This window comes from Miniopterus natalensis, chromosome 22 (genome assembly GCF_054644295.1).
Source record: "Miniopterus natalensis isolate mMinNat1 chromosome 22, mMinNat1.hap1, whole genome shotgun sequence".
Taxonomy (NCBI): Eukaryota; Metazoa; Chordata; class Mammalia; order Chiroptera; family Miniopteridae; genus Miniopterus; species Miniopterus natalensis.
Genome location: NC_142102.1, coordinates 4,272,081 through 4,296,713, shown reverse-complemented (window position 1 = coordinate 4,296,713; position 24,633 = coordinate 4,272,081). Strand labels below are relative to the sequence as shown.

Below are 24,633 nucleotides of genomic sequence, written 5' to 3'. Positions count from 1 at the left end.
CTATCATCAAAAATTCAAAAAATAATGGGTTGGCGAGGACGTGGAGAAAAGGGAAGCCTCGTTCACAGTTAGTGGAAAACAGATTCCTCAACAAATTAAAAATAGAGCTGTCATAAAATCCAGCAATTCCACTCTGGGTGTTTACCCAAAGAAAACAAATGCACTAATTTGTTTACATGCACTCCCCCCATGCTCATTGCAGCATCACTAGTAATAGCCAAGATATGGAAGCAACCTAGATGTCCATCAATAGATGAATGGATAAAAAAGTAGCACATATATACAATGAAATACTACTATTCAGCAATAAAAAAGAATAAAATCTTGCAGTTTGGAACGACATGGATGAACCTAGAGGGTATTATGGAACGACATGGATGAACCTAGAGGGTATTATGCTAAGTGAAATAAATCAGAAAGAGAAAGACAAATTTGGTATGATCTCATGTGAAATCTAAAAAAAATTTAAAAATAAATGATTAAGTAAAACAAAACAGAAACAGACTCATAGATATAGAGAACAAGCCGATGATTGCCAAAGGGGAGGGGATGAGGGAATAGGAATAAAAATACATAAAATTTTTAAAATAAAAATAGAAATATTAAATTGCTGGTGAAAAATTTTAAAAGATGTTTTAAAATTCAATATTCTATAAGGAAGTTAAGTAAAAGAGAATTCGAGAGCAGGAAAGGAAAAACTTTGCTTTTAGCCAAGTCCTATTGCTGGAATAATTTTGGGTCCAAGATTTGAAGGCAAAAATAAAAGTGAGGATCATACAGCAATTGGCTGGTTATAACACCAGGGCCGGCTAGGACTTGATCTCGTGTTGCCACTTTTCGACATGGCAAAAACACAGGCTCTCTCCAGTGCTCCAGCAATGCGTGCTCAGGGGCTCTGCTTTGCATCTCTCCAGCACAGTAGCAGCTTCTCCACAGAAACTGGGTCTCTGATTCCTCCTCTTCCCAGCTACAGAGGCTTTCCTGTTTCTTTTTCAAAAGCAAAAGGCATTGACCTATCTGTGTTTAGAAATGTGCACAACAAATCAAGAAATAAATTCATATGTGGAGGGGAAGGAATGCTAGTCTCAAAATCCAAGCAAACGTCCATTTTTATAAGCCTATGAAGACAATAAAAATAAATCAGAAGGAGTAAAAACCTGCCTGCAGCAACTGCTGAATCTCTCTCATTTTCTAGGTAATGCTCCTTGAGCTGAAAGGCTTCCATGGCGACTGTTTCAGCTTGCTCCTTTCCGGAACAGGGGTCTTTCTATGTCTCTCTGGAAAAGTCCCTACATTCAGAGAGAACCACCTACTTTGTTTTACCTTTTTTACTCCAATCTCCACGGTCTCTTCACTTTTCAAGATATTACCTACTTCTGAGAAACTGATAACAATGACAAGTGTGGCAAACAAAGACATTTAAGTGCAAGTTCTATGAAAAAAAAAATCATAATTATTGTTTCAATTACCTCTACTATGTAACACATCAATAGGACCTGTTCCCTCTTCTCCAGGGCCTCTTCTCCAGTCACCTGTGACCTCCATCCTTGCCCCTCCAAGGCCTCCTTTCTGCTTCCAGCTACTGCTGCTGTGGCCTGGAAGGTCCATCCCTTCCATCTCTGTCCATCTAATGCCTCCGTAGCTTTGTGGATCAAACACTCGGTCCGTCCTATCCTCTGCTCCCCTATTAGAACAAGCCATTGCTCTCTAAGCATGTTGGGCCCTTTAGCTGCAGGGTCTCTGAGCCTTATGCCTGGGTCCCTGGGGACTGCTCTGGCCTTTCTCCCCAGCTGGAGGGTGGACCCCCTCAGGGGGATCATGCCACTCTGCTCCTTTCTCGGCCTCATAGCATTGATTCTGCAGCAGAGCAGCTGCTCCGTAATTACGAGCTCTGTGCTAAAGCCATCTCTTGTCCTCGTTTTTCTTAGGCACTGTGTTTACTCTGGGGTTGGCCCTGTGACAGAGAATGAAGATGTGCATTGTGACTGAGTGATTGCCAGCTCTCCGATGGCACGACCATGAATACGTTGGGCCACGAATATGTAAACACTAAAAATAGCTGCGTACTCTTTAATGATATGAAATAATAAAGGTCTACGACTTATTGTTAAGTGACAAATTCAGGTGATAAAACCGTGTAGAGTATAGGATCTCATTTTTGCATAATATCTGCATATGTGTTGGCACAGGCGTGTATGTGTGTTATCTGTCTGTGTGCATATCTATGCAAAGAGAAAAGACTAGAAGGCAGTGCACCGAAGTGTTCCCGGCAGTCATCACTGGGTGTGGTATGTGGGGTGATTCCTGTTTTCTTCTTTGTGCTTTTCTGGATTTTCCCCAAAATAGTTAGCATGAGCATATACCACTTTGGAACTGGAGACAAACAGTAGGCTTTATTTTATATTGTTTATCTTAAGAGGCACAGAGAGATGAACCAGAGTTGTGCGTCAGACATCACCATCAACCAAAGATGAATGACTGAACATGCAACTCCTACAGTGCCTTGTCAGGACATGTGGGTTCTGCTTAAGGACCAGGAATTTAAATTTTCATTCTAACTTCCTAAGCCTCCCATTTCCTCTTCCTAAGAACCTTCTCCAGGACCACGAGAGCTGGAGCTATTTTGGGTCACTGTGCTGAGACCAAGAGGAAGGAATGAACTTGCCTCCCATTTCAGAACTAGGCCTGCACTTCTCCAACTGGGCCCAGCAGGGCAGGCCAGCTCCCAGGGGCCTCTCAGTCAATGCCTCTCACCATTTACATTCCAACGACGTAAAATGACGGATACTTTTAATACGAGAGACCTGTCATTTATTTATTAGCTGGGGACAGGCACTGCAGCTGAGAAAGATGCATTATAAATCAACTCCTTTCTCAGACATTAAAAATTAATACAGTTCATAATGTAGAACGTCAGTAATTTCTTTATTAGAACTGAGTGTAATTTTTTTTCCTTTCTTACAGGTTTTGTTTTTACTTCCTCCCTTCCCTGAGAACATTGTTTTTCCTAACAACTGGCTGGGCATAAATTGCCCCAGGAAAGGGCATAGGGAATACAGCCTCGCAGACAGAGGTGAAAATGCGGTAGACAACAGAAGCTCTAGAAAAAGGCCGCTGACCAGTTTCCCCTCCATCTTGCTATGCCTCCGATTTTGCCTCAGGGAGGCTCATTTATAACATCCCTCATTTGCTTCTGACCCACCGTGCACCAAAAAATAGAAGGCATTTTAGGTCCCTGATAGGCCAGAGGGAAAGAAATATATAACATGAATAATTTTAGGTGTGTTGAGAGGTCTCTGCGTATATGCTGATGGTTGCTTCCTCACAGAGGGAACTTCATTAGCTCTATTGTCTCCAAATTAACTTGACATTCACCAAAAGAAATATGAGCATTAGAAGCCCAGCCCCAGACCAGGAGCCGTCACACAGCTCCATCTTTAGACCTGAGATTCAAGGATGCCAAGTAGACCAGATGATGCCTGAATATGCCAACAGGCTGACTAGGCCTCTATGAAGGCTTCCCTTTGGTTCTTTCCCTGAGTGATGCCCCAGGAAAAGCAAAAACCTGGAATTAGGGAGAGGGCAGCTTTTGCACTCCCTAGCTTCAGAGGAAGTAAAAGGGAGAATTCAGACTCTATGTGGCTCCATCCACGTTAGCAATATTGAGGGGTTTGCAATGGTTGGGTCAATCAAGATGACCCTCCCAAGACCCCTGCCAAGGGGTATATATGAAGGAGAAGGGGACCTTTCCACACCTGCCCACACTCCCTTCTGGAAAGCGGTCCTGGTCCCGGGGGTCTAGGTCAGATGAACAGCATGGCCCCAGCCCCGGCTACCATATTGACGTCTGTCAAACCAGCCATGATTGAGTTGAAGTTCCTAAGTAACAAATCCTCACAAATCCCCAAGCACATATTTAAAACCTATTTTCAGAATTACACTGAGCATAATTCAACCCATCAATGAGCCATTAGGAGTTTAGTCCCAACACTTCTTTATTACCAGTGGCGTTAGAGCCACCCAACCCCCAGAATCCAATGCGAAGAGTTGCTCCATCGCCAGCAAGTCTAGGTCCAGGGACCAAAGCTAACGCAGTGCCCAGTGAGAGGCCCAGCTCGCCACAGTCAGGTGACAATGTGAGCTCCGCACCCACCAGGAGAGGGTAAACAGACACTCGGCTGGGACAGGTCAGCTCGGATCCAAGGGCCTGCGCCCTCCTCCACCACCTCCAGTGCCCATCGCTAGTGGGACCCCACCTGAGAGTCCTGCTCCCAGGCCTCTGAACCTCTCAGTGACCTCCGGAGGTGGGGGGTGTAGTGCGGAGCTGGCTGCCTACACAGGAGCCATGCAAGTGCTAGAAAGGGCTGCCTTCTGCTGACTGGATGGGGGCACCATGGGTCACCCACACTAGCATCTGTCCAGAAATCTCTGAAACCATCCTTAGTCTCCCAGGAGGTGTGGCTGCAGGTGGAGTGGTGAGCTACTAGTGGAGGCAGCCTGGCCGGGGAAGAGGCGTGTCCCTAAACCCCCGAGTGTCAATCCTGGCTCCACTGCTGACCAGCAAGAGACCCCGAACAAGTAGTTCAACTTCTCTGAGTCTCAGTTTCCTAGACTGTAAGCAAGGTCACAACTCTTGCATTTCTGGAGGATCTGATGCAGAAAGACCGGACGAGGGGAAGGGAGGGTGGCGGGCTCTGTCACATCACAGTTTTGTCATTTCTGAGCTGTGAGACTACAGCAGTGTCTTTACCTCCCACATGACTCAGATTCCTTGTCAATGAAATGGGAAAGTTGTAGCACCTACCTCGTAAGGCTTTTGTAAGGATTAAACGATTTCATTTAAACTGTATTTAGTGTCCATCAGTAAGCAGTATGCATGTAAGATTTTATTATTATTTTGACACACTTAAAGTATAGAGCCTGGCCCTTAGTAGGTACTCAGTCAAGGTTATTTTCCTTCTCTTCACTAATCCCCTTTGACCCTGGCTCCACCAGTCCCTGCTAATACCTACTCTCCAGAAACTCTGCTCCCAGAGGGCCACTCAGCCACTCCCAGAATTCACACAGCTTGCTCAATCAAGATCATCGGATCCAACTAAAACCACATGAAGAAATGTCTCTTTGCTCGGGCATGTAAGTACAGCCTTGAAAATTAGCAGGACAATTTACCAGACAGAATAGCAATGACGAAACCACAAATTACCAGCTTGCTCTCTCTAAGAGGAGAAACACGAGGAGTAAAATTTACATGAGATCAATGTTCTCATCTTCCTCCCACCACCTCTGCCCCGCAAGGCCTCTGCCGACTCCTAGAAGAACAGGAGACTGAATGGCTGGGTGAGCATGTGTGTTCCTCTTGGAGAAGCATTAGGATGGCAGTCACTGTCATTTCTAACAGCCATTTCCCTTTTCTTCCTTGCTAACAAACCCCGATTCTGTGGAGGCATTTACTCCTCTCCAGGCAGCTGTATGCCTCTAAGAAAGTGAGTTCTATCCCCAAACCTAAGGTAAAGTCTGGATGAGCCTAAGGTGCTTGTGCCATTTTCTTTATGGGTGCCTGGTTTAGGAATAAACATGTGCCGTAATTCTGGTGAATGGGACAGAAGGGAGAGACTGCTGGGGGCTTTGAGAAAAGGTTTCTCAATCTCGATCAACACATAAACAGAGGTAACTCTGTGCTGCCCCTGGTCCAAGTGTGTGGTTGTGATGCCTGGAGCTGGTGCAACCATTTTGTAACCATGAGGGGAAGCAGCCTGGTGGTCAAGCAAAACAAAGAGAGGCAGAGGCAAGAGAATAACAGAAAAGCAGAACTGGAGCCCTAATGTACTTCACAGGAACCTGCCCAGCTGTTCACTTGGGTTATGTGGTGGTCAATTTCCTCCTTGCTTAAGCCCAGTGGGTCTAGTACTTTTGGTTGAAAGGATCCTAAATGATATGATCAGTGTCCAAAACATGATAAGCACAAACATGAACAGAAATATGCACACAAATGTGAACAAGACCCACATATCTGTAGATTTGTGTCGGGAGGTACCGTGTAAAAGTTTGCTGAGAAAGAATGAAGGAGCCGTGTACTCATGTGTAAGAACAAGCCAAAAGGAAGTCACTTGAGCAGATGGGCATTTAAAGCCTAACTACAGAGGGTACCATATGGACACAGACATTGAAGTAACTCAGTGTGAGGCACTTGGCGGGTTTACAGGGGAGCAGGGGAGCCTGTAGTCACTGCAGTTTCAACAAAATAATGTTTGCTGGCAAGGGGGAGGGTAAAACAAACAAACAAGAGAATCCCACCATGAATCTCTCTGCCAACCCCTAGTTGAGCCCACAGCTTTTCAGTCTCATTAACCCAAAAGGAAATTGGCCTGAGCCCTCTGCTCATCAACATCCATCATTCCCTGACAACCCACATATTACAGTCGTGACTCCTAAGAGCATTTCTGTGGCTTTGGATCTGGGTGACAAAATGCTATTTCTTAGTACTGGGAAGAAGTCGTTGGAGGGAAGGATTCTTATCTTTTCAGAAATAACTTCAAGCTTTGAAAACCTCTATATTTGACACCGTCAAGCTTTTCCCCAACCAGCATATTTGAATCAGGAATTGTACAGATAGTTGCAAAAATAATGCTGTCAAGGCAAGGATGATCACGTATATGCCACTTACACAAGTTGACAGAGCCCTTTCAAATTCCCATGCCACTTCCTCTCAAAAAAATGCCAGCTGAGGAAGCCCATTTTCTTATCTCAAGTTTAAAGAGGGCAGCTGCCTTGCCCACACTCATGCAGTCACTGAGTTGGCAGGCTGGGACCAGGGTCTAGGGCCACCCATACCCATTGCACTCTCTTTTTTAACTAAAGGTTCAGCTCCCTCTCTCAGCTGGCCAGACCCTGCCAGGCCCACTCCATTTATTCTACTCCTTCTTGAAATACGGAGGTGCTTTGGAACACGCAATGGTTTGGAGACAGCAGCTTGCATCTTGAGGGTGCATTTCTCCTTAGGAACAGCTCCCTGAGGTTCCAGTCTTAAGTGGCAGGTCTGCCTGGAGACAAGGAATGCCTCAGAACAGCCCTGAATGTTATCCCATGAACAGCTGTGTCCACAGAGATGCTACAGGTATCCTTAGAAACCAGGCACAGTGGCTCAATAAATTTGGGAAATGCTGCAGACCCAAGTCCCCTCTTGCAAATTTGCAATGACCTTCACCATTAAAGGCTCACAGAATTTCACAGTAGAAAACTTATTCAATCCAGCTTTTCCCAAACTTATTTGACCGTGGAACATTATTTTTTAGAAACACCTATTAATAACCCTCAGAGCAAGATTTAGGAAGCCCTATGTTAAAGCAGCTGGGAGAGGATGGGAGAACAGCTGGACTCTGGCCTTCTTGGCTAAGAGGAGGGTGAACTTGGGTTTTAGTAATTACTGACCATTAAGAATACAGCATAACGCCAACAAGAACCTCCCAGCCTCTTTGGCACATCTCCCGTCAGCAGTGTGACTCATGTGCTCATTCATAGGAAATGGAAATGACCATTTTCTCCTGGAAAAGGGCTTCTACAAAGAGAATACTAATAGGGACCAACACTAACAAATCCCCCTGCTGTCTCTGAGGATGGAGGGTGTATTTTTTCCCTTTTCCTGCCTTTTAGCCTCTGCCCATAAAAGAGGAATTTGTCTCCTTGGAGACATAGGAGGTAACCCCGGCCCTTCCCTCAATCTGTGTTCTGGCTCCTCCCTGTGAGAAGTGAGTGGCTTATCTGATGGGTGAGATGAGCAAAACCCATCTTCTACCATCATATTTCGCTTCTGGGCAGGGCTAATGCCAAGAAGGGGGACACCCTCTGCATGTGTGATATTTCAGGGAGCCCCTAAGCTTCCTGACTTCCAAAGCTGAGGCAGACCATGACCCTCCATGCAACTGGATAGACAACTCCTGTCTGTGCACCCCAAGTTCAAGACCTGGGAGAGGCATCAAGAAGCCCATTTTGGCTTTAAGTCCAAGAAAACTTCTTAAGTCCAGCAATCAAGCCCAAAGTTAGATTCCTACCTGACCCCTTGGTGTATTTCTTGGCTAGTTCAGAACCATCCCCCTTAAAATACAGGCTGGGCGCCTGAATGCAGTGGATGGAGAAAAGGGTAAAAATATCTCTGGGAAATCTTGAGCTGGAGTGAATCTCTGGAGGGGAGCTAATGCTTCCACTACTTGAAGACAAGACTGAGGCCAAAACATGCCAAGATGACAAGCAGTCCTTCTGCTCCAGGGGTCTGGGCAAGAAACCAAGGACCCACCCCACATCTTGCTTTCAGCTGTTGGGTACAGCCTCCCCTGGGTTCACGTTCTACCAGGAAGTGACAGCTTCTACCTCCTCCACCATGAAGCACACACTTATCCCTGAAGAACTTTTTTAAAACCAATTACTGTGTATTTACAGTGAGCATAATGATGTCTAATTACTTAATTAGCATGACTGCATGCAGCTACTAACATTGAGTGTGTGGTTATGGCAGAAAGCATAGAGCAGGTGAGGCCATGGTGTCCAATGGGAAGGCAGGCTGTCTTGGCTCAGGGAGATGGACATGGGTCAGTCCCTTTTAACTAGTTGGTTACAGCTCCAAAGTGTGTGCTCATGTCTAGCATTTTCAGATAATTTGGGGTAAATGACATCATTTGATTTTTTTTCTTCCTGTGATAGGGAAAAAAAATGATAAAATGCCATGCTTGGGTTACACATAGATCTAGGGGGCTGGGGAGTCAACACTCAAAAGAAGTTTATCTCTAGGGGCTGAGACCCTCAGGACGAGCTCAAGCATATGGGCCCAGGACTTACTGCCTTGGTTCCCAAAGACACCCCATTCTGGCACCATCAGCTCTTTCCAGACAGAAAGGACACTGGTAATGTGTCTAAGTAATCCCTTCCTCCTCGGGCTCACTGAGTGTAGCATCTCGGGATCCTCAGGGGTATGCTACTAGTCTAATTGGATCTAAAAACAGGATTGAAGAAACACCCAAGGGGAACAATTCTAATTTATGTCCACTGAAAATGTTGCATGAAAGACGGCTGGCAAGCACGACCTGGAGATACCCAAGCAGTGAAAAGGACTAAGGCAGGTATCACTGTGACCTTTATCAAGATTTGACCTACGGTTCCCCTGATGGGGACTGGCAAGACCTGAGCAGTAGAATGAGGGACAGGATGCATCAGAATCGCCCCCCCACCCCATGGGTCCTATGCTCCTGTGTCACACATAGCCAAGCCTGCTGTCTAAATCAACCACATGGAGCAAACAGCCACCCCTGCTATGCCAGCCTCCTCTCTTCAGCTACCTCTCAGAGGAGGAGCTCCCAGCCCGGCTCTGTACCCAGATCCCCTTCCTTCCATCAGACAAATCCACCAGGACTTCTGCTGGAGAAAAAGCTAGAAAGGCTTATCCTGCAGTAGCAGCAGCAGGGGCCCTAGTCTCCCAGATGAAGGAGCCCATTTTCTATATTTCATCTGCAAGTCCATTATGCTAAACTAAGTGGCTGGGAATAAACACTCATCATTACCCCACACTAAGTGATATTTGTTAGCATAGAAGATGACAGAAATCTCTATCATGCTGATGCACTATTAATACTGTATTACGCACAAAAGGCTGCATTCCCGCCACAGCTGGGAAGCTGGACTTGGCAGCAACTCTTCCAGAAAAGGCAAGCCCCACGGCCAACTGGCTCAGAAGAGAGGAAGAGACAAGCCACTCGTTCACTTCTGATGGAGGAGTCACTGGTCCAGGTTAAAGGGACACAGTCCACAGACCGAGCAGTTCCAGCTCTGGATCTGTATGAGTCCTTGCCATGGAGGCTGGTATGTTAGAGGGATGCACCACGCATTGCCCTAGGAAAAGAGAGTGAACCCAGGTCCTCAAACAGCTGCAATATAGCCAAAGAGGGGTAAGAAAGAGTGGGTTCTCCACTCACTCCCAGGGCCCATGTCACAGTGCCTGGTACCTAATAAGAGCTCGACGGATGTTTGTTGATTGACTGAGGAATGAAGGAGAGAGTCGGAAGGAACCACCACAGATGGGGTACTGACAGCCTTGGGAAAGTGAGGGCCTATGAAGAAGATGCCGAGGCAGAGCTTCTTAGTCAGCTGGGGAGGACGAGAGGGAGATCTGGGGAAGCAGCATGAAAAGGCCACCAGCCAGGAGGGGCTGAGGCAGGATGCACACCTTTGGTTCAAAGTGCAGAGACTCGTGGGGAAGACAGAATCAGTGTGGGAGGCCTGGAAGGCCAGAGTCAACTTGAAAATGGCACGGGGAAGAGAAGGCATCAGCGAGGCCTTGGGGCACCAAACGAGATGCCCGAAAGGATGAGGGCCATTGGGAGCTCAGGTCAGTCCATGGAGAAGCATGATGATTAGCTGTTTGTGAGACCCTGTGAAGGCAGGAGCACATTGGTCAGTAAGTCAAGGGGACCGTTTTGTAGTGAACATGGCAATGGGCCTCTGACCAAAGACAAGTTAGCAGTGAAGGGGACTCACTATTAGTCTATGTGAACGTCCAATAAGAATGATACAGTCATCAGTTGCTGGCATAGTTTAGAACACAAGAAAGGTTTATACAAATGCACATGTGAACATACACACACTCTAGACAGGTGTGCGCTGACAGGTACCTGGAGACCTCGGGACAGGAGCTGCTCAGTGGAGGCCAGTCGCACATGAAATCTAAAGGACTTGACTTAGTCTGGCCATTTGGAAGACAATCTGGGGTTTCTTACAAAGCTAACCATACTCATACCATACGATCCAGTGATCACACACCTATTTGTGCAAATGAGTTGAAAACGTGTGTCCACACAAATGATTATAGCAACTTTATTTGTAACTGCCCAATATTAGGAGCAATCAAGATGTCCATTATGGGGTGAGTTGTGCCCTCAGCCAAAAAAGATATGTTGATGTCCTAACGCCCAGTGCCTTACCATGTGATCTTATTTGGAAACAGGGACACTGCAGATATAACTAGTTAAGTCAAGATGAGGTCATACTGGAGTAGGTGGGTCCCCCGTCCAATATGTCTGGTGTTCTTATAAGAAGACAGACATACAGGGAGAATGCCATGTGCAGACAGAGAATTGGAGCAATGGGGCTGCAAGCTAAGGGACACCACCACCATCACCAGGAGCTGGGACGAGGTGAGGAAGGATTCTCCTACAGGGTTCAGAGGCAGTGGCCACAGACAACCTGCTTAGTCTTCTAGCCTCCAGAACAGTGAGACAATAAAGGACTCCTGTTTAAAAAAAAAAAAATACTTTTTTAAAAATATATATATCTTTATTGATTTCAGAGAGAGGAAAGGCAAGGGAGAGAGAGATAGAAACATCAATGATGAGAGAGTCATTGATCAAGCCCGCAACCGGGCATGTGCCCTGACCGGGAATCGGACCCAGATTGCCGGGATCCTAGGTCGACGCTCAACTGCTGAGCCACGCCCAGCCGGGCATGACTCCTGTTTAAAAGCACCCAGTCTATGGTGCTTTGTGAGAGCAGCCCTGGGAAACGAATACAATGTCCTTCAGTAGTGAACAGGTAACTGTGGTACAGCCAAAGGATGGAGTATTATTTTAATGAAAAGAAAAAAACTCTCAAGCCATGTAAAGACATGGGAGCACCTAAAGTGCATATTGCTAAGTGAAAAAGGCCCACCTGAAAAAGCTACTCACTATATGATTCCAACCCCATGACATCTGGAAAAGGCAAAACTGAAGAAACAGAAAAAGATCAGTGGCTGCCAGAGGTGGGGGTGGGGGTGGGGGGGATGAACAGCTGGGCCACGGAGGATTTTTAAGGCAGTGAAGCTACTCCGTGTGATACTGCAGTGGTGGCTACACGACATGAGGCTTTTGTCAAAATCCATAAAGTGTAGAGCTCAAAGAGTGAACCCTACTGTAAACCATGGACTTTAGTTAATAAAAATATATCAATAGTGATTCATGAATTGTGACAAGTGTATCTTACTAATGCGACATGTTACTTATAAGGGGCACTGTGGTTGGAGAGTGTGAGGGGTATATGAGTCCTCTCTCTACTTAATGCTGCATTTGTCTGTAAACCTAAACCATAGGGTCAAGAGGTACGGAGTAAATGCTTAAGGTCCACTGGGACGCAGGGCAATGCACTAGGTAGGAAAGGACAGGTGCTGGTGTCAGCAGGTCTGGGGCAGAATGGTTTCAGCAGCCTTGCCCTCAGAGAGCCAGTAAAAGATCGCATGAGAGAAATATGTAAATGTCAGCCCTGTGCTTGGTCCAAAGGAAACTGTCAGTGCAGATCCAGGGCCTTTCCCACTGTCTGTGGCACCTCTAGAGAGCCTGGGCCTCGGAGTGAAGACACACTCGCCAGGCATCATCTGACACACAGTTGTTATAGTCTCTGACCTTAGTCCCATGCTGTGTTTTCTATGGAAAATGAAGAATTATGCCACATAAGAGTGACTTTTTGGAATAAGCTTAAAGTCAGGTTTGGGAAACAAGACACACATTTGAGAAGTGACAGGATGACCTGAGATTTGACTCAAAGTCGTTCAAGATGAGAGCATGGCATTTAGAAAAGGGTTCCCAGGAGGGAAAGGTCACCTCCTTGGCATGGGCCCAGGAGGAGGCTAGAAAAGAGTCAGATACAGAATAAAGACCAGGGTGTGAAAAGGAAGGAAAGAGTGTGAAGGCAATGCAGGGAGGGGAGATGGGTTGGAGGTGGGATTGGAGACCTGGAAAGAAGCAACCAGGGATAAAGGCTGGTGGATCATCAGCAGATGAGTCAAAACAGAAAACAGGAGGCCCTGGGAGCGGCCCCAAGGGAGCAGAGGGGCCATCTTGCATCTCGGCCATCAGCCATGGTCGGCAGGAAGCCCCTGAGGGTTGGGGCCATGCATTTCTTATTACCCACTGTTTCCAGAGCCTAAAAGAGGCCTGACACAAACCTCAATAAATATTTATTGAACAGATGAAAAGTCAGCACAGTGTGGGTGACTCAGATGCTAACAAAGAGAAGAGGCTCAAAGGAACATGGTCAAGTTTCACAAAGAGATCCAGGATGGAGAGCTCACGGGGAAACAGAAAGAAAGCGGGGATGCAGGACAGGGAGCCTGAAGGAGTTTAGTGGTGAGCAGAGGAAGCCGACAGCATCTGGAGGGGAGGGAGAGGGGAGGGAAAGGTGGGCTAGTTGGGGTGGGAGAGGGCCCTGTGTGCAGGTACATGAGGAAGGGAGAGCGCGAAGGGATGGAGAGGTTGAGACGGTTGACTCTGGGAAGGTGGAGGCCAGGTCTCTGTTTCCTCCGAGACAGAGGCAACCTGTGACTAAAGCAGGAGTCCTGCCTAGGGGACAGAGAGGGAGAGAAGGAGAAGACAGGTTAGCTCCCCAGATGGCCTCTGCTCTCTCAGCCAAGAGGTAAAGTTGTCTTCTGAGACTGGGTTTCGGGAAAGGGATGAGCAGAGAACCCCAGGGCCTTACACAGAGCCAAGGAGCCTTCCAAGGGGCCTGTGGGAAAGAGCCAAAGCAGACTGCTCAGATGGGAGCCAGTGGTCCAGCCCAGCACACGCACAACTGCTGCAGCCCCAGGGCTGTCACAAGGGGGACAAAGATAATCGAGAGCCCAACGTTGCTACAAACACCTCATAATTCTCCCCAGTGACCCATCTAGAGCGGCCCCTGTGTGCCTCATTCTGTAGGATCTGACCCCAAATCGGCTGTGTGACCAGGGGGGATGGATCCATTTCCTGATGCCTTTGAGAACCAAGGGCTCTAAATAAACAATGAGGGGGGCTCATTGGGTTTTGGATTCTGTACATGTTCCCCGGTGAGAACATCTTCATTGGCTCTTTCAGGATCCTTGGAAAGGCTGAATAAACTGAGAATAAAGACAATGTCAGATGTAGAGCACTTGCTGGGAACGTGGGCGAGGGGATGCAGCATCCAATCCTGGAGCGTACGAGGTGATCTCTCAATGCCCTGGCAGCCCTGACACGTGATGAAAAATGCTGTGGACCAGATTGAAGAGAGATAGAAAGTGAGACTCCGGGAGAGGAGCAGTATTCCAATCACGCAGGGCAGAGGCCCCACCCCTCATGATAAACACGCGTGTGGAGAATTAAAAGTATCTCTGTGCTAAATCCCCGGGGGGACATGAGGAAACGAGGCCTAAAGTCGGGCAGAGCTGTGTCCATGTGATTTCCTCCCACATTACACGTTGTTGTTTTTTTCTGTGTTATTTAGTGAAGTAAAATTGATATTACGACATTGTGTTAGTTTCAGGTATACAACATAGTAATTCAGTATTTGTTTACCTTACAAATTGATCACCACAGTAAGTCTAGTTACCATCTGTCCCCCTTCACCCATTTCCCCCAAACCCCAAACCCGTTCCCTGCTGGTAACCACCAATCTTAAATGCATGAGGAAGGGAATCAGAGGGGAGCATCCCTGGGGGACCCAGAGAGGGACCCAAAATATGAGCATCTCCCCTCTCTCAATCCCCTTTCTTGCCGTCCCCCGAAGGAGTGACCGGCCTATCCGTGGGGTCAGAGATGTCCTCCGCCTATTTATCTGCCAAGGTGTGTGTGGCTTTAATTATTTATAATGGTGTCTCATCACAGATGGGGATGTGTCTCGGAGTCACTTCCCTGGACTGATGAGGCCTTTGCCTCCTGGCCTGTAGCCTGTAAATACTGGGGAGAGGAGGGGAGGGCCCCCCAGTATACCAGAGGCAGCCCTGGACACACAGAGGGAGGAGCAGCCAAATCCACTGACAAGGTTCCTGCACAGTATCTGTTGCTGCCACACATTTTCTGAAAAAAATTAAGAGCCATAGGCTGTCTACTGACAGGACAAAATGCAACACTTCCCTGAAAAGGCCACTTTCCCTGATACCAGAGGGTTTGACAATCTGGAGCCACCTCATGAATTTCCTCCCATAGGTATTATTTGTTCCCTGTCCCTTCAAGTCCTTGTCAGTCAGCCTGCCTGCCCTCATCCTTCACACAGAAGTCCTGTCAGAGCCTTGGAAAGGCCACTTTGAAGCCCACACCCCAGAGCTACACGACAAAGGCTCTCCTCCCTGCGGTCTCCTCGGGCGAAAGCTCCTTGCCTGGGTGCGGGCTCCTGACATCAGAGGACACTCAGGTCCCACAGCTCCCTCCGGGGCTCCCACTTACTCTGAAGGCCCGGAGGAAACTTTCCCATGTGCCAGATTAACCCCATCGGCTCTTCTGCTGACAGAAGCACGCATCAAACAGGTTATGTACTGATCAGCTGATGAAACTGTTGTGACCGGAGACTGGCAGGAACCTGGCCCTCTATTTCTTCTAGGAGCAAAGTCTCTCCATCCCCTAATTCAGTGTTCACGGCGACTTTATAGAACATAACTACCGCGAATAATGAGAACCAATTGTATACTCAAAACAGCAAGGCCTAAGTCTCTGTTCAAATACCAACCTCACTCTAGAAAACTTAGCTACATCCACCTGAGTCAGGGTGTGACCCATGCTGCGATCACAGAAGGCTCTCCTCCCAACCACACCCAGGTCCACCCAGGGTGAGCCTGATCTGAGGCAAGAGCTCTCCCCAGAGCAGAACCATTTTTTGTACCGTGTGCCCCACTCTGCATCTGAAACACAGGTATCTTTCTCCCCTGCCTGGGACCCAGGGGTCCTTCCTCTAACCAACACTGGCAGGGGGCATCGATAGACCTGTAACAGATTCTGGAGGACACCCAATGTCGGGAGACAAATGATGACCTTATTCTGATTCAAGCCCGGTCCCTCCCACTGTGGTAAGCCTCTCACTAAAATCAGACCAGAAGCAAAGACTGATGGGGAAGTCAAGTGCCCACTCTGCTGTAAGACGAACCATGGGAGCAGTGACAGTTTTGTGAGCTACAAAGAGTGTGGCCCAAGCACAGAGAGCTCAGACAGGGGAGCAAGACCAGATGTACTTCTTCCTAGACCAACCCTAGGACCAGCGAGAGATTGAGAGAGCCAACTGGCAGAAGCCTGGGGGGAGAAAGAGAAACCCACAGCCCCCCAGAACCTGAGTTTTCCTGTTCTATAATGAGGCCTTAGCCTAGCCCTCCTCTCTGTCCCTTCCAGCTCTAAGGCAGTCTCCAGGGGCCTCTGTGCTCCCTTTTGAAGTAGCTGACATGTGGGGGTGAGGCAGGAGAGTGGGAGGGGAAGGGTGTGCACTGCGGTTGCTGGGCCTAGGCTGAACCCAAGGATCCAGCAAGGGGAACACCTGCTGGCTGGAGGGTCAAGCCGAAGAGGCTTCAAGAGCAGGGAGAGGCCCCAGGAGAGCTCAGCAGAAATACAAAGAGAGATAGGTGCTGGAACCAACAGAAGGGGAGAGACCAGGATGAAACAGGTTCCCTGAGCCCTCAATCTGAATGAGACACCTACAGTGGGGAGTGAGGGGTCCTAGCACTGTGGCCATGATCAGATTCTCAGAAACTGTGCACTTTGGGGCACTGGAGGGACAGCTGGAGAGATGTTTCCATTAAATGGTGCTCACCGTCCTTCATTCCCTTCCCCTCTCATGGAGGCTTGGGTAGAGGGTCTGGCAACCTTAGTGGCTATAGTCAGGACAGAATCAGGCTACATTTCCTAACTACAGAGGCCAGGTCTACAGAGAAGACCAGCCTTGTCTGTGCCCCTGCCTTACTGGGAGCACCTTTCTGTGTGGGGCTGGGCTTCCTGCCTCCTGGATGCTCCTGGACTCGACCTCTGTAGAGTCCTCTTACCCAGGCTATATTCTTCAAGTTTTGAGACAAACAGGGAAGGTCTCTTAGAGAGTGGGAGGTTAGCAGGTAGTAGGTCACCCCAGAAGGTTCCAGAACCCCAGGCAGATGGCCTATGGCCACACCACCCACCCCTCCCCAGAAGGGACAACATTCTACTCCAGTACTCACATGTGTCTGGGTTGTGGCAGTTATGTCCCTGACGGAAGTACTGGGGGTTCTCGATGACCGGGATGCGGGTCATGCCAATGACCACGGTGTCCGGTCCGGCGTCTAGCGACGACGGCGTGGTGATGCCATGGTTGATGTGATGCAGCGGGCTGGCAGAGTCCTCCTCGCCGCTGATGACAGCCACGGGACCTGCACACACCAAGAGAGACAGGATTGGTGAAGCCATGTGTGCCAGTGCCTGGCCTCACCCACACACCCTTTCACTATTTCTGCCACCATGTTTTCCACAGGAGCAAAATCCAGTAGAAGCACCTCCCCAGATGCCTGGATTCTCAATTTAGAGAACCAAGCTTTACCTCTCTTTCATGAGAGAAAAATCTACCGCATCACACCATAAAAATAAATGAGTGAACCGAAATGACTATGACATAAATTTTCACTTTCCCCAAATCCAAATTAGCTCGAAATAATAAAGTTTTAAATAAGTTTCTTAGCTTATATAGCAACAGTAGGATTTTTTTAAAAAGGACCTAGCAGCAGTTTGCACACTGTCCCTTCTCCCCTTAGGAATGTGAATAACTGCCCATGCTGGGTCCCGCCCCACAGAGTCTGATTCCATTGGTCTGGGGGTGCAGCCTGGGCATCTGGACTTAAAGAGCTTCCATGTGAGTCCCAGGTACACCTGAGACCTAGAACCTCTCAATAGGGCCTTGGAGGCTGACAGCCTTTGCACAGTGGCCATCAGATACCTACAGAAATTGAACTTTCATTGGATCTGCCATCACCTGTCCCCAGCCCATGGGGAGATAAGCCCAGTGTGGGCTGGGCTTTCACAGGGACAGTAATTAGGCTCCATCACTATTAGCCTACAGGCATCTGGGCCAGCTGTCCCACTCTTGGAGGATCTATACTGCCTGATGGCTTCAAAGAATAGCATCTGCATCTTCGCCAACCCCAATGCCACCCTTTTCCAACCCAAAGAAGAAACCCAGTAGATATGGTTATTTACAAACTCAGGTTGACAAAGATATTTAATGTGGGGTTCTTGGTAGAGCAATGACTCTGGTGACGCAATGCTCCCATACATACAAATAAAAGTCATATAAAGTGACTTTGTGGCTTCGTACAACCGGCATTTTAAATGGCTGCTTTGCATGACACATGGTCCCAAGACAAACCACCTGCTGTGATCTGGTTTTGCGGCTTGAAGAATATTTCCAGGGCAGAAATCCATTACATCTCCTCAAGTTTATGAGTAGAAGGCTTCTCATCACACAGCGAGATGAAGTGCCAATGAGGCAGAACTAAATGGAAAACTGGCACATGCACACTGAGGACCCAGAATTCCATTCCGTCACACAGACAGCCTTATTCCAACCCACGAAAAATGTCTGACTGTGGGAAAGTGGCAATAAGTAGTTGCCCAATACTCGCAGCAATCACTCGCCTTGCAAAAAGAGGCCTGTTCCTGAAAACACCGTGTAAACTTTCTGAAAAACTTCATAGTGATTCCAGTTGAACACCGAAAGCTGAGCACTGGTCTTAACCCCCCTTCTATCCCCAAATGCCACTACAGTATGAAGAAATTAAAAAAATATTTGTGCACAAACAGAAGGAAGAGGGAGACAAGAGGAAATAAAATATTTCAATAATGTGTTGGAAGATGAGAAATGGAAGGTGAGAGCTTGCTTACAAGAGGGGGAAGCTACTGAAAAAAGGGCCAGCGGGACTGCACAGGGAACATTTACAGGAAGCCAGGTCTGTGGAGGAGGCTGGGTGCCTGAAGGGATAGGGTACCCAGAGTCTGGGGTGAGGCTCAGGCTGGAACAAGGAACCCAGGCCATCACCTCGCCCCCATCCCATCAGAGCTCGTAGTTTATTCCCAGAGAAACTGAACCTGAAAGGCTCAGAGGAGGCCGGGATAAAGCGTGAAGCTGGACCCCTTCTTCCTGCCCCTAGAACAACAGAAAACAGGAAGAACACTGCCTACCCATCCACCCACCCCCAGTCTCGCCTCACACCGCCCCCTGCAGGAGATTAGAGAACCCTGCTCTGGAGAAACAATGCTTCAAAAACGACAGTTAGGTAGTGACATTTGGGGGTTTCCCAGTGAAATCAAACTTATGCCAAGATCATGCCTTAGTGAAGCCCAATAGTTGACAAGCCCCACCCGCGCGCACAAAGCAACATCTTAGTCACTTTCTAGTGCTCAATTCCTCAGTATGAAGAACAGCCCAGCACCACCAGACACCACAACGAAGCCTCAGCATGGCAGTAATCGGGGACCAGGAGGGAACGGGGGTGATGCAGGCAGCAGAAGCCTTTTCCAAACATCACTGATATCCTCAGGGAGATAAATGAAGGCACAAAATAAGATGACACTTAAAACATGAACAGTTAGACAGTCTAAGAAAGAGTCCTTGGGAAGTATGGTCATCAAACTTTCAAAGTCAAAGAGTGGAAAATAAAGTCAGGGAAATGTTCCAAAAAGTCAGACAAAAAAGAAAGAGATTGTAAATAGGAAAGAAAAGATAAGAAAATTAAAGACTCCATCCAAAGATCCAACATCTAATTAAAAGGAAGAGAGAGACAGAGGGAGACAGAGAGAGAAGAGAAAAGGGGGGAAAGTACTAAAAATCTGAGAATGGGGACATGAGCACATCACCTCATTAGCCTCGCCCTGAGGGATTACAGGTGATTCACTGTCTCCTCCTCTTCCCAGTGCCGCTGACCGCTCTGCTCTATTCAACTAAACACATGTCAGAGAGACTCCTGCCCATCAGCACGCCGTTGTTCCTGACTCTTCCGTAACCACAGGCCTTAATGTAAAAGCCAACAAAGCGTACACAGCCCCATCTCTTCAGAGGAAGGGAGAGGAGGCCCCTGCAGTGACTCCACCTGCCTGTGGCGGAGTCCGGCGGAGCTCCCCACCAGGGCTGTGCTGGGCACGGCAAGACATTTAACATCCCTGGACGCGAGCGCTAACATCCACTCAGCTTCATCAACTGTAATAAATGTGCCATCGGGTGGGGGATGTTGACAATGGGGGAGGCTGTCCATGTGTGGGGAAGGGCGTATATGGGAATTCTCTGTACCTGCCACTCAATTTTGCTGGGATCCTAGAACTGCTCTAAAAAAATGAGCTCTAATAAATTTTAAGGGCTAAAATGCCAGTCTCCCCACCTACCAGACAACACATTTCCAAATACCCCTTGGGGTGACGGAACTGCTCCGGATTGAGAGCCACTGAGGGAGACACCAGCGTCCACCCTAGGAACCGAGTTCCTTTTCCAGCTCTGGCCGGGTCTCACGTCAGCTGCCTCTAGGGAAAGGAAACCCAGAGACCTGTAGCCCCTGGGGAGAGGAAGCATTTCTCCTCTCACTTTAATAAGCACAGAGGTGTTAAGACATGAAGAAGGGACGAGTAATAAAGGGAAAACCTCAGCTGTCTGGGGAGTTCTGCTTTCCTGAAACAGCTGAGGCCTGAGGCGGTCAGAAGGAGTCAGGCTCCGACTTCTGAGCTCTCGGCACACCCAGACTGTCTAGTCCCTGATATGGGCCTCTCCACTGTCACTAATCTATTCCTAATTACACACTTATTCTGTTAGGGAGCACTAATTAACAACAAAAAAAGAGAAACAAGCTTATATCCTTTCTGGAGTTGAAGCTTCTGTGAGACCCCCGGGGGAATATAGGTCTACTCAGACAGGTCACATGACTCTCTTCCCAAACTGGTGCCTTTTTCCCCCTTTCCGACCTGTGCTGGGTTTTGTTCTTCCAGCCAGGTCACAGTAAAACCACTGGGCAATCAGAGGAAGCTGATGGCCCCCGGCAGCTGTCTTGTCCAGCACGATCCAAGTTGTCTTTCCAGTCTTTCTCTTTCCCTCCTTGCTCCTTCCATGGGAAGATATAGGGAGCAGAGCTGAGAATGGCTCAGATTTTCCTAAGTGGTTGATTCCAATGTGGGACTCAGTTTCCCCCAGAAAGCAAAGGTCTCTGGTGAGGACACTAGCTGGAATTGCACTGCAGTAGCGGACAGAGCCCCTGCTGCAGAGGAACTGGGAGGGCTGCACACTGCTATGAGGACTGCGGGGACATAGCAGAAGCCTCTGGTGACTCAGGGTCCCCTGCAAAAGCTGAAAAGAGCCACACAAAATGGTGGGAAGAGCAGCAGCCTCCCCAGGGATGCGTGAGCACAGAAACACTCACTGCCCCTTTCAGACCAGGGGGAGAGCCTCCTTGAAATGATTTCCCCAGTGTCCTTCCTTGTCCCTAAAACCCCCTCTGTTCTAGCAACTCCCTAAGTCACAAAACATAACCAATCCTCAGAATTCTGGCCCCAAGGAAATCCAGCCACTAGTTCAACACTACAACATTTGTCCAGCCAGTTTGCAGAAATGGTTCCTCTCCAATTCCCCGCAAATGACTCACATTCCTAAGGATGTGGTTATAACAAAAAAGGGGGGAGGGGAAATAAGCTAACATTTATTAAACCTACTGTATGCCAGATATGTTGCTAGGCACTTGTTCTCATTTGATCCTCAAAAAATACTGTTATTCCCATTTGATCAACTAGAAAGCTGATCCCCAAGTTAAGTTTAGCTTTCCAAACACAATTTACTCAGGAATGATGAAGTCTGTATCTGAGCCTAGGTTAATCTCCAATGCTCTTTTTCTTCCCCCCAAATTAGTTCCTCAATAGTATGGCTTCCATCCAGTATCTTTTATAAATAGCCACAACTTGGTGTGCATACATGAGCCTGTCAAGCTGAGACATCTGAACCAAGGCATCTAGGACTAGATCACCAAATGTTTTCAAGGCTGGACCAAACCAGGTAAGCTAACGCTGGACAATCAAGGCCAATCCTTATAGCTAAATTGTAAAATCTGCGGTCCGGGATCCATCCATTTCTACATTCCTTAATTTATGCCTGTACTTCCTTCAAAGGTTCAGTTCACCTAGCAGTTCAGAAAGCCCTCTTAGGAGCTGTGGCCATCATGACTGCAGTTCACCAAGTACTTCCCGGCACCTGGAGCGACTGCAGTTTTCTGACCCCCTTAAAGTCGGGCATTGTCCCATCTCTTTCTTTGGCTAAAGAAAAGTGAGCAGAAGAGATATGCATCACTTCCACATGGAAGCTTTAGATTCAGCGTATCAATAAGATATCACCTCACACTTGTCACAATGGTTAACATAAAAAAAAATCAACAAACGGGTGCTGGTGAGGATGTGGGAAAAAAGGGAAGCCCTGTGCACTGTTGGTGGGATTGTAAATCAGTGCAGCCACTATGGAAAACAGTAGAGAGGTTCCTCAAAAAGTTAAAAATAGGGCTACCATGTGACCCATCGAGCCCATTTCTAAGAATATATCCAAAGGAAACAAAAACACTATGCCAAAGAGACTTCTGTACCCCCTGTTCATAGCACCATTATTTATAATACTCAAGACAAGGAAACAACCTAAGTGTCCACTGGCAGGAGAAGAGATAAAGCAGCTGTGATTATATATGTATGTACACATTTATACACACATGCAATGGAATGTTACTCAGCCATGAAAAGGGGGAAATCCTGCCATTTGGAACAATCTGGATGGGCGCCGTGATCATTATAGTAAGTGAATTAAGTCAGACAGAGAAAAGACAAATACCCTATGATCTCATTTACAAGTGCAATCTAAGAAATAAAAAAGAAAAGAAGACTAAAGCAAGCACACAGATAGGCCAGAATGCCGGTGCCAGAGGTGGGGGTGGGGGAAAATGGGTGAAGGGAGTCAAAAGGTACAGGCTTCCAGTTACAAAATAAATAAGTCCTGGGGATATAATGTGCAGCATGGTGATTATAGTCAATAATACTGCCTTGCGTATTTGAAAGTTGCTAAGAGAACAAATCTCAGAAGTTCTCATCACACACACACAAAAATCTGTACCTATGTGATGTGATGTTAACCAGACTTATTGTGGTGACCATTTTGCAATATATCCAAATATTGAGTCATGTTGTATACCTGAAACTCATGTTATATGTCAATTTTATCTCATTTAAAAATAAAAAAATTCAATGTGTGATCTGCCATACTCTCATTTTCCTGCCTTGGCAATTGTGGAAGCATAAGGCAGCTCCTAGTCAGCCTCAGTCCCCAAGTGAGGGTGACATAGAGCTGAGGCCTCTAGCCAGCACCTGCTGCACAGGTGGCCTAAGGGAGTTCTGTTGTTTTAAGTCACTGAGATTGCAGGGGTACTGTGTGTTACCACAGCATAACCTAGCTCATGCTGACTAACACAAGAATAAAGCCATCTTACATTTAACAATGTTAGTTTAATCCTTTCAGATGGTGTGCATGTTTCACACCACCTTCAACAAATCTTTACAGAGTGACTCATGCACAGGATGGGCTTATTGTCCTCAATGATGTGGTTCATCTGAAAATGCCTCCTGCCAACTCTCTGTCCCAAAATTGAGCTCTAATCGAATCTAGTTCCACACAGAGTCAGACTGTGACCTCCATTGTTGAAAAAGACTCCCACCCATCTCACTTAGGAAGTGAAGAAAAACAAACTAGGATGAGTCTCCTGCTTTTTTAATGTGTCAGAATGAAACAAACAAGCCAACCTTCGAATTAAGAAAATGATTTTTTAAAAACCTCAAGCTTTTCCTACTGATAAAAATCAAACATTGACGTGTCCCTGGTGGGTGAGAGCTTGGCATCAACAAATTTGGGAGCTGGAACTCATAAACCAGAATAAGTGAAAGCAAAGCACAAAAAACACAATTAAAAACCCAGCCATGCTCAGAGAGGGATTCCATTTACTGTCTCATAAAAGGAGCCTAGTCCTCACAGGCAAACAAAAGAAAATCAATTTCTTAATTTTTATTGGCAGATGTGGGACAGAGGCCAAGTGAACATGGACTGTGCCCAAGAGCACACCTAGGGAGAAGTCACCAACCTCGTGGACCCTCCCCTCTGCCCCCTCTAGCTTCCAGACAGATGTTGCCACTGTGATCTCCAGGGCACACCCAGTCCTACAGGCTGCCCAACAAGGCATGCCCTCCTCACTTCTCTGCTTCTCTTCCTGAATCATTTCCCAAAAGATAAGCTTTATTCTCTGGCTCCAATTCCCTCCCAGCCTCTTACAGGAACCAAAGGCACTGTTCATGCCTCGTAGCATTCGCAGTTTGGAGGTGCTGCTTGGTGATTGAAAATCATGCTGCTGATCAACCAGCCTGAGAACACATTTAAGGAAGGAGGAGGCAGGATAGGAGCTCTGAACACATGGCTTCCCTTATCTCAGTTAATCATCACGACAACCCAGGGGTACGTCCTGTTATTCCAGTAATGCAGTTGAGGAAATTGAAGCCTCGGGTTTTATAATTTACCCAAGGTCACACAGTTAATAAATGGCAGACAGACCCACATCTATCTGACTTGAAAGTCTGGGCTCATTACACTGCACATAGTGCCTGACCCTCCAGCATTGTTTTTCTGATATCGGGACAAGTTATAATGGGTCAGCCACCATCTCCTTCCCACTCCCAACCTTTCCTGCCTTGAGACCCATGTAAGAGAACTGGCTTCATTTAGGGGTGGAGCTCCTGACACTTCCAGGGAACTTTAGACCGCAGCCTTGCACCAGGTTGTAGCCGGAAGGGCAACTCCTCTGAAGGAGTTCAGAGGCAGAAGACTGTCAGGGAGCAGGGG

At 47.5% G+C, this 24,633-nt stretch overlaps 1 protein-coding gene across 1 annotated transcript in view; it reads right to left on the bottom strand.

Annotated features, from left to right (window-relative positions):
* The window catches only part of NTRK3 (neurotrophic receptor tyrosine kinase 3), a 264,227-nt gene that overhangs the window by 95,517 nt on the left and 144,077 nt on the right, over nucleotides 1-24,633 (bottom strand). Inside the window, exon 13 of the mRNA XM_087829119.1 lies at nucleotides 16,934-17,122. Coding sequence (XP_087685245.1) covers nucleotides 16,934-17,122 — 189 coding nt within the window. The remainder of the gene's footprint in view (nucleotides 1-16,933; nucleotides 17,123-24,633) is intronic.